Source organism: Salmo salar, chromosome 03 (assembly GCF_965601325.2).
Source record: "Salmo salar chromosome 03, fSalSal1, whole genome shotgun sequence".
NCBI classification, from domain to species: domain Eukaryota; kingdom Metazoa; phylum Chordata; class Actinopteri; order Salmoniformes; family Salmonidae; genus Salmo; species Salmo salar.
The window spans coordinates 46,540,790-46,551,015 of NC_138293.1; the positions used below are offsets into that span (position 1 = coordinate 46,540,790).

The window sequence follows — 10,226 nt, forward strand, 5'->3', positions numbered from 1 at the left end:
CCCTGCCAGCCACACCCTCCCCTAACCCGGACCAATTGTGCGCCGCTCCAAGGGTCTCCCAGTTGCGGCGGGCTGCAACATAGCCTGGACTCGAACCAGGATCTCTACTGGCACAGCCTTAGACCACTGCGCCACTCGGGAGGCCACTCTGCGTTTTACCAAGTTTCTTATGTAGACAGGCAACTTGCGTGATCAAGGAAGTCACCTTAAGCCTCTAATCCTTGGCAAGCCAACAAGTGCCGTATTGGAACTCTGAGTAATCCGCTTTGTCCTGAATTAAAGTGTAGTAGATACAGCTCTTACAGAGCTGGAACCGTTAACTTATCTCGGCTAGAGGTTTACCTCTGAACTATTCGTCCGTAACGGTGACCTCCACGGGAAGTCTGCATGTGTATAAGTGGCAAGCGTCAGAGCTTTGGTACCAAAATAAAGGAATTGTCCCCCAGAGCACTCTGAAAATGAATATTTTAATGTCCCTACAGGAGATTTTCGACCGGATTCGTTCATTCCCCACTTTGAGAACGACTATAGGTTTCTAAACCTATTGCGCCCACTTGGGATTTAGCTTTGGTTTTGGATGCTCTGAGTGACGTCCACTTTAGAACCACTGAAGTCTGTGGATCTGAAGATAATTTCGTCCCTGGCGACTCTATGGTGACTTTGTTCCCTAATGCGGCCATTACCCCAAAGGTCATGACTATGCCCTACAGGTCTCTAGCTTTTAGCTACTTCCCTTTTCGCCTCCTCCATTTGCTTCTGAGAAGCAACGGAGGTTACATGCCCTGTGTCCAGTACGAGCTTTACGCGTGTACCTTGAGTGAACCCGGGATATCCGGTTATGTGATCAGCTTTTTGTCTGTTTTGCTATTCCAGCTCATGACAGGGCACTCTCTAAGCATCATCTCTCCCACTGGATTTGTGGAGGTTACAGCCTTATTCTAACATTGATGAGGACAAACATTTATTTAATCAATCTACACACAATACCAAATTATGACAAAGCAAAAACAGGTTTTTAGAAATGTTTGCAAAAAAAAAGTATTCATGCCCTTTGCTGTGAAACTCAAAACTGTGCTCAGGTGCATCCTGTTTCCATTGATTATCCTTGAGATTTTTCTACAACTTGATCGGAGTCCACCTGTGGTAAATTCAATTGATTGGACATGATTTGGAAAGGCACACACCTGTCTATATAAGGTCCCACAGTTGACAGTGCATGTTAGAGCAAAAACCAAGCCAAGAGGTCGAAGAAATTGTCCGTAGAGCTCCGAGACAGGATTGTGTAAAATAATAGATCTGGGGAAGGGAGCCAAAACATTTCTGCAGCATTGAAGGACTCCAAGAAAACAGTGGCCTCCATCATTCTTAAATGTAAGAAGTTCGGAACCACCAAGACTCTTCCTAGAGCTGGCCGCCCGGCCAAATTGAGCAATAGGGGGAGAAGGGTCTTGGTCAGGGAGGGGACCATGAACCCGATGGTCACTCTGACAGAGCTCCAGAGTTCCTCTGTGGAGATGGTTGTCCTTCTGGAAGTTCTCCCATCTCTGCAGCACTCCACCAATCAGGTCTTTATGGTAGAATGACCAGATGGAAGCCATTCCTCAGTAAAAGGCAAATGACAGCTCACTTGGAGTTTGCCAAAAGGCACCTAATGGACTCTCAGACCATTGAGAAACAAGATGATCTGACCTGATGAAACAAAAATTTAACTCTTTGGCCTGAATGCCAATAGTTAAGTCTGGAAGAAACCTGGCACCATCCCTACGGTGAAGCATGGTGGTGGCAGCATCATGCTGTGGGGATGTTTTTCAGTGACTGGGACTGGGAGACTAGTCAGGATTAAGGGAAAGAGGAACAGAGCAAAGTACACAGAGATCCTTGAGTGCTCCACAGCACTCACGACCTCAGACTGGGGAGAAGGTTCACCTTCCAACAGGACAATGACCCTAAGCACACAGCCAAGACAACGTAGTAGTGACTTCGGGACAAGTCTCTGAATGTCCTTGAGTGGCCCAGCCAGTGCCCAGACTTGAACCTGATCGAACATCTCTGGAGAGACCTGAAAATAGCTGTGCAGCGAGACTCCCCATCCAACCTGACAGAGCTTGTGAGGATCTGCAGAGAAGAATGGGAGAAACTCCCCAAATACATGTGTGCCAACTTGTAGCGTCATACCCAAGAAGACACGAGGCTGTAATCACTGCCAAAGTACTGAGCAAAGGGTCTGAATATTTACGTAAATGTGATATTTCAGTTTTTTATTTTAATACATTTGAAAACATTTCTAAAAACCAGTTTTTGCTTTGTCATTATTGGGTATTGTGTGTAGATTGAGGATTTTTTTTATTCAGTCGATTTCAGAATAAGGGTGTAACGTAACAAAGTGTAGAAAGTCAAGGAGTCTGAATACTTTCCCAATGCTCTGTAGCAGCAAGTGGCAAGGGTTACCTAGTGGTGTATGCGCCCACTCCACCAGGGGTCTGGCAGCGTTTTGGCCGTTATATAAAAGGGGTTGACTGTAGGGTATATTTGTGCTGTGGCAAGTTGGGCATCACCACACACTTTTGTGAGGTTTTATTGCTTGGTTGTCACTGCTCCCAATGTAGCCCACAGTGTGATTACAGCTGGTACAGGAGAGGGTTACTAAGCAGCGTGCAGTGTGCCCAATAACCAGACAACCGCATCTTGTGAGGTGGAGGACTGTGTGGTCTACCATGGGCCGTTTCATTTGATATCCATTGGGGTCGACTTGGGGCGTGATTTCCCCATAGTTGTGTTATACCGAGAGTACTGACTGAAAGGGAACGTAACGTTATGACTATAACTACTGTTCCTTGAAGGAGGGAAACAAGGTTCAACACCTATTTGGCCCCACGCCGATCGGATCTGGGCACGGTGAAGAGCGGTACTGGGTTGAAGGAATGAATCCGAGCCTGAGGCTTATCACCTGTGTAAGAAGGGGCTTCCAGTGAGGCGTGGATTTCATTGGCTTTTGTCAGGTGTGATTTTAGTTCTTCAGTCAAAGTTGTGTGTGATTCTCCATAGTTGTGTTGTACCTTGTTTCCCATCCTTCAGAGAACAGTAGTTATAGTCATAACGTTACGTTTTCCCATGCATGCCAATAGTTTCAGTGGTACAAAATCTATAGAAACAATGTGACAGAGTTCAAACACACACACACTCACACACTCACAAAGTGGTCAGCGGTGATTGGTGGTCATGCCCATCCAACTTAGTACTGAACATCAAAGTTGAAAATGTATCTGGCTATGAACACACACATTGCCCACAACACAACAGAGGTTGATGGTAATGTGTGTTCATTCAGTCCAGTGGAGACTGCAACAGAAAAGTCAATAACTAGTAGTGCGTGAGTACTGAGAGTGGAGAGGCTTGTTTTGTTATTGTCTGCAGCATTACAGAGTGATACTACACTGGGGTATACTACAAGCAGATTCAAATTCAAACACATATCAAAGTTTAGGTTTCTTTAATGAACCAGAAAATACACAGTTATTTCTGTTCTTTTATCAAAGTTAGCTGACTAACTAAATGCACCTGGGGTGTATACTACATAGCAGGATCAATGAGTTAGCCAGCTAACTTTGATAAACAACCAGAAACAACTATTGATGTTCTGCTTAATTAACAAACCTAAACTTAGATATATGGTTTTGGTTTTTCAGTCAATTAGACCATGCCCATTTCAAGCCTATGTTTCTAAAAAATGAAAAGATACCTTAGAATATTTGGTCAAGTTAGCTGGATAACTCATTGATCCTGCTTTGTAGTATACCCCTATGGTAAACAACAATTTGGGATTACGCCTTACTTGGCCCCTCCATTAGGATACTGTTAGGCAGATCTGATATGAATGGCTAGGTGTCAGCTATGTTGTGGAATCCTTGCTTTTACCTGTCCGACAGTGTTAGATGATGTTAGACTTAAAGGATTATTCAAGTATTCCCTCTGGGCCACTATGTGTGGGGCACCATGTTAGTATGAATGGCCTGGGGCCTAGAACCATGTTCACATTCATACACCTTGTATCTCAGGTTATGATAGGGACTTTGATAGCTGATAGATTGGTGTTATATTCCAGAGGGCCCTTGTTCCAACAGAATCCCCAGCGTACTATTGTAGGAAAATCTCCACTTGCACTGTGTTGCCCACCATGTTGCGGTGCACTACATTTGACCAGAACCATCTGGTCATCAGGTATACAGTAACCTATAGTTGTGTCATCAAAGACTATGAGCTATAGCTTGGAGATCTACTGTAATCCACTTTATGTCCAACAATGTGGTTGTAATCCAAAGCCAAACCAGCTGTCATTATGTATTAACTGCCATGTGTTAATGTTTGTACTCTGTGATGATGGAGAGATCTTGGGAAATGAATACCATAGGACCACATTGGACATGTTCTTTCACCATTTATTTGTTCACCAAATACAGTGAAAATGGCATCGTAATATACAATGACTCATTCTTAGAATGTCATGACACTGTTGCTTTTTTTGCTTCGTAAAACAATGTTTCATTAATGGAAATATTAAGGTTTCATGCACAACAAACCATATTGAGTTTCCTTAGAAGAATGGTACAAGATAAATGAAATAAAAAAACAACTTTAATGTCCAAAATCTGTCCAAATTCAACGTGTTATTTGAGGATCCTCGTAAACAGTGCAATATACAAAAAAAAATGGCTATTTTCTAACAAATTCATCAACGAAGCTCAAGTCACAGGATACAATTTCTCAATAATAGTTTAACATTGATGTGTGCAAAACCCCAAACACATTCAGTTAGTCTTTAAAAAATGATATAGAATGAGAAAAGTCAAAACCCAAATCTTAGATTCTCCGTTAGACTTATATGGTCTCAATCTGCATATCCTCTCTATAGTACACACATTTGTGTTGATGAATTGTAAGATGGTAGACTAGCACATAATTTCTCAATAACAATTGTTTAGATATAAAAATACAAATATGAATTTTGTTAAAAAGAAGCGTGCCAGGGTAAGAGTGGTGGCACCTGTGTTGGCACCAGAGCGAAAGTTCATGCAAATAGATGGAGAAAATAGTATGACTTTTTAATTATAGTAGACAAAAAAACACGAATAATTGCAAAATCGAAATAAATAAAACATTTCCCCATCAATTTCATGACTATTTTTCCAAACATAATTTGCCGATCTCGCCTCCTTCGATATTTCGAGTGTGTAAAAAGTGAAACAGCTATGAATAGGTGTCGGTAGGCTTCATGAAGGTGCCGACCTGCATCGTTAACCATGGGGGGTAATGTAACACCATGTATCATTTTAATTCAATTCAACCTGGGGACTATGCATTACTAGCTTATTCTTTACAGATGGAGCCAAAATGAATATAGGCCTACGAAAGGAAATATTAACATTGCACCATCCTTGGTGTGTGTGTGTGTGTGTGTATATTTATATATATATATTATTATCTTTTTTTTTTTTTTTACATACAATGGGTCTCTACTAGTTACTGGACAGTGTTTGTTTGGTCAGTATTAAAAAGCTTTAGCAGCAATCGGAATGCATTCTCTACGTTCGACCAGTGCTGAAAAGGACAGCTCCCTTGAATGCGATGTCGCCGATTGTTATCAACAATGCAAAGCGTGTAAGGGGAATACGGTCTTCGAGCTTAGGAAGGCTATTGTATACAACTATAGAAATAGAGCTTGAAATGAGATTCAGACACCACTTGTAGTTTTGTGTTGCTTACGGCGCTTTTGGAAGATGGTTGTGAAGTAATGGCAAGTTCATCCATCAGAGCCAGGGTCCGCCATCTCAACATCACGCTGCGCAGCACAAGTTAAAATGGGTTTTCGTTTGGAGAATTGCCAGCAACCCCATGATAAATCTCTGTCTTTTCTGGAGTCTTGCTCTTCCTCTGCTTTCTCATCCAATCTTCACATATTTCTTTCCATTCATTTCCTTCCCCTTGTCTTCGCTTCGTGCCATCGTTTCTCCTACAATCCTCGAACATGCACAACCGACAAGTGCTTTAAATCGTTGATCAAAATAAAAAGTCTGCAAGGCGTCGTTCATCTTTAAACACCAGGTGACGACTTGTCTGCCATCCCCTTTAGGACATCGTCTATTCGGTCATCTTCGATGACCACTGCGGAGGGAAGAATAAATAATTTTGTTTATTACTGACATCATATAACTGTTTCATAAAGATGTTTTACAGACAACAAATCAAGTAATTGCAAAGGCTTTGAGTGAATAGGATGGGGACTGGTGCAAGACAAAGGAATACAGTATGTTGTTGTGTCAAACCCCTGACCTTGGTCCTGAAATACTGCAAACAATGCCTTGTCCATAATGGCACATAGCCACGCATGCAATGAGGACAAATTTGTTATTTAAAAAAGACAGAACATATCTAATGAATAAATATAGTAGCCTATAGCTACTGAAATACATTTTGATAGCACATCAGTAGTCTATTTTTCTCATGCATCACTTTCAACTGGGCTCATTGTGGTCAGCTGCTGACCTTTGTTATATCAACAAATGTTTGCCTCATAATTTAGAGGTCAGATGCATATCTGTGTTTTATCTTTTTGTTTAATAACAAGTAGGCTAGGTAACTGTAGCCTAGGTTAGAGTTAACGTTCACACAAGCATGGCCAAGCCTTTGTTTTTGATGACCAAAACAAAACCTCTATTCAACAATCCATTCCAATAACCAGCTCTTACCTCTCTTGGCTCTGCCGATCTGTCCCAGCTTTGGGGGTCTTTTCGCTTGCGACGCCCCGAAGAACGAATTGGTGTCCTGTAGCCCGCAGCTAAAGGATATCTGACTGGCCTCGGTGTCCCCATAGCCGCTCATTTTCCCCTCGCTGTAAGGCAGTACCTCGGACATTATGGCACGGATGAGACGGACGGATCAACAGCAGTGAACAAACTTTTGAACTCGGCGGCTATAGTCGATATAGCCCAGAAATCCTTGTCTTGGTAATTGCACTTGTCAAGCTTTCCGGTGGGAATCCGTTTGGAAAATCACTCGATGACTTCGTCGTGCGTAGCCAGTCTGCGAAGGATGAAGGTGAAGAGTCCTGGTTGAGGTGTCGTGGTGCGGGGTGGTAGCAGGCTGCTGTGTCGCTGGTAGAAAGGAGAGCAGAGGAGCGGTCTGTTCGCATGTGTTGCTAGATGAAGTCTGATGAGGAAAGTGGGAGATCCCAGGATCATAAAGGAAACCCAGGAGGAACGGCGAAGTTATCCATCTGCGTGTGTGTGTGTGTGTGCTGGGGGACTCCGAATGCTGGAGGAGTAGGCTAAGGGTGACATCAACAGGCGAAATATATAATATGTACTGTGGAGGTAACAGAAATGGAGGCTATCAATTCATGACCACAGAGCTAGAGCTACTGGAGCAACGGTGAGGTAAACATTTTATTTTTGGAGTAATCTTTTCTATGCTAAACAAAATTGTAGTCTAGATACGTTATTACAATGTGATGATATTTACGCATAGTCTATGCCTAAGTAGGCTAATTATATTTTATCTGAGAATTATGAATATAACCTACTCGCGCTTTTGCGCGTATTGCTAGTTATTGGGAAAGCCTAATTTTTTGGTTTACCTATTACGCTTGACATTGTGATGTGTTTCTCTCCTCGTATGCAGTATATTTCTTCCTGTAAACAAGCCTCTTTGGTGGCTCTTGCTTGACATTGGCTCTGGTGACACGAGGTTCTCACAGGAAATCATTACCTGCTCATTTGAGAGTCTGTATGGCACAGAAGTCGGAAGTACCTTCCTCACGCACATCTTTTCCCTTAGCTACAAAGCAAAATCACACAGCAGCAGCGGGTGAACGAGGTTCACAAATGCCACTTTTAAGCAAATGGGATAGTTACACTGTAGGCTTCATGGATAATTTACAAATTCATCGCTGACATGTTATTTTAGAAGGCAGTTACCTCTTTTCCAGAGGTTAAAAGCAGTTTACACACACCATCATACAATTGTATGCCTTTAACCAAGCCTGTTTCTATACAGTGATGAAGTATCCACTAATAATATCATGGCCTAGTTATTTCATATAGGGGTGTTTGAAAACATGCAGTTCAATATCGATGTAGGCATATGGTTTTTGCAGGATGCTCTCTTGTTAGGCGAGGGAGGGCGGTCTCTAAACGCACAAGATAAATCAACTTCAGCACGATGGACAGTATCCGCGTACATTTGCGTCTTTCGCGATTTCTGCTATGTTTTGTTTTGAACATAGAAATATAACAGAGGTAAAGTTGGTTTTATATTCAACAGACATTCGCCAAATAATATAAAATGCATTTCATTCCCTTATCCACAATAACTTATTCCTGGATTGTCTTAGAAACATTAAATGAAATGCAAGTTATTCTAAAAAGTTCTTCTCTTACAACCTTTTGATTTGCATAACAACTTGAAATACATCAAATCATTAACATTATATTTAACCCTTAATCTGTTTTTCCGCGCAATTGCATAGCCTATAGAAATGTTGTGCAACATGAGCTTATGGGTTCTCATGAAGTGTTTGATTAGATTTTCAATCGCATTTGCAGCTGTATAGCTTTTTGAGGATCTGGGGAACCATGCCAAATATACTGCTCAAAAAAATAAAGGGAACGCTTAAACAACACATCCTAGATCTGAATGAAATAAATAATCTTATTAAATACTTTTTTCTTTACATAGTTGAATGTGCTGACAACAAAATCACACAAAAATAATCAATGGAAATCCAATTTATCAACCCATGGAGGTCTGGATTTGGAGTCACACTCAAAATTAAAGTGGAAAACCACACTACAGGCTGATCCAACTTTGATGTAATGTCCTTAAAACAAGTCAAAATGAGGCTCAGTAGTGTGTGTGGCCTCCACGTGCCTGTATGACCTCCCTACAACGCCTGGGCATGCTCCTGATGAGGTGGCGGATGGTCTCCTGAGGGATCTCCTCCCAGACCTGGACTAAAGAATCCGCCAACTCCTGGACAGTCTGTGGTGCAATGTGGCGTTTGGTGGATGGAGCGAGACATGATGTCCCAGATGTGCTCAATTGGATTCAGGTCTGGGGAACGGGCGGGCCAGTCCATAGCATCAATGCCTTCCTCTTGCATTAGGAGGAACCCAGGGCCAACCGCACCAGCAAATGGTCTCACAAGGGGTCTGAGGATCTCATCTCGGTACCTAATGGCAGTCAGGCTACCTCTGGCGAGCACATGGAGGGCTGTGCGGCCCCCCAAAGAAATGCCACCCCACACCATGACTGACCCACCGCCAAACCGGTCATGCTGGAGGATGTTGCAGGCAGCAGAACGTTCTCCACGGCGTCTCCAGACTCTGTCACGTCTGTCACGTCTGTCACGTGCTCAGTGTGAACCTGCTTTCATCTGTGAAGAGCACAGGGCGCCAGTGGCGAATTTGCCAATGTTGGTGTTCTCTGGCAAATGCCAAACGTCCTGCACGGTGTTGGGCTGTAAGCACAACCCCCACCTGTGGATGTCGGGCCCTCATACCACCCTCACGGAGTCTGTTTCTGACTGTTTGAGCAGACACATGCACATTTGTGGCCTGCTGGAGGTCATTTTGCAGGGCTCTGGCAGCGCTCCTCCTGCTCTTCCTTGCACAAAGGCGGAGGTAGCGGTCCTGCTGCTGGGTTGTTGCCCTCCTACGGCCTCCTCCACGTCTCCTGATGTACTGGCCTGTCTCCTGGTAGCACCTCCATGCTCTGGACACTACGCTGACAGACACAGCAAACCTTCTTGCCACAGCTCGCATTGATGTGCCATCCTGGATGAGCTGCACTACCTGAGCCACTTGTGTGGGTTGTAGACTCCGTCTCATGCTACCACTAGAGTGAAAGCACCGCCAGCATTCAAAAGTGACCAAAACATCAGCCAGGAAGCATAGGAACTGAGAAGTGGTCTGTGGTCACCACCTGCAGAACCACTCCTTTATTGGGGGTGTCTTGCTAATTGCCTATAATTTCCACCTGTTGTCTATTCCATTTGCACAACAGCATGTGAAATGTATTGTCAATCAGTGTTGCTTCCTAAGTGGACAGTTTGATTTCACAGAAGTGTGATTGACTTGGAGTTACATTGTGTTGTTTAAGTGTTCCCTTTATTTTTTTGAGCTGTGTATTTTCAGTTTACATCTTGGGCACTGTTCAAAAGCATCTTTCTCTTT

General features: G+C 43.1%; 1 protein-coding gene across 1 annotated transcript; it reads right to left on the reverse strand.

The window, feature by feature from the left end:
• Nucleotides 1–4,415: 4,415 nt before the first annotated feature.
• On the reverse strand, nt 4,416–7,562 carry LOC106600583 (calcium/calmodulin-dependent protein kinase II inhibitor 2). Its single transcript, XM_014192062.3, has 2 exons — nt 6,744–7,562; nt 4,416–6,159 (listed from the first exon to the last, which is right to left on the reverse strand). The coding sequence occupies exons 1-2, from the start codon at nt 6,907–6,909 to the stop codon at nt 6,089–6,091; spliced, it is 237 nt and encodes a 78-aa protein (XP_014047537.1). The 5' UTR covers nt 6,910–7,562; the 3' UTR covers nt 4,416–6,088.
• Between the last annotated feature and the right edge of the window lie 2,664 nt (nt 7,563–10,226).

Excerpts from the sequence above, each read along its gene's own strand:
- LOC106600583 (XM_014192062.3), bottom strand. The coding sequence starts at position 6,909 with ATGTCCGAGGTACTGCCTTACAGCGAGGGGAAAATGAGCGGCTATGGG. Across the intron at positions 6,160-6,743 it reads GATCGGCAGAGCCAAGAGAG|TGGTCATCGAAGATGACCGA; the intron begins GTAAGAGCTGGT and ends TTCCCTCCGCAG.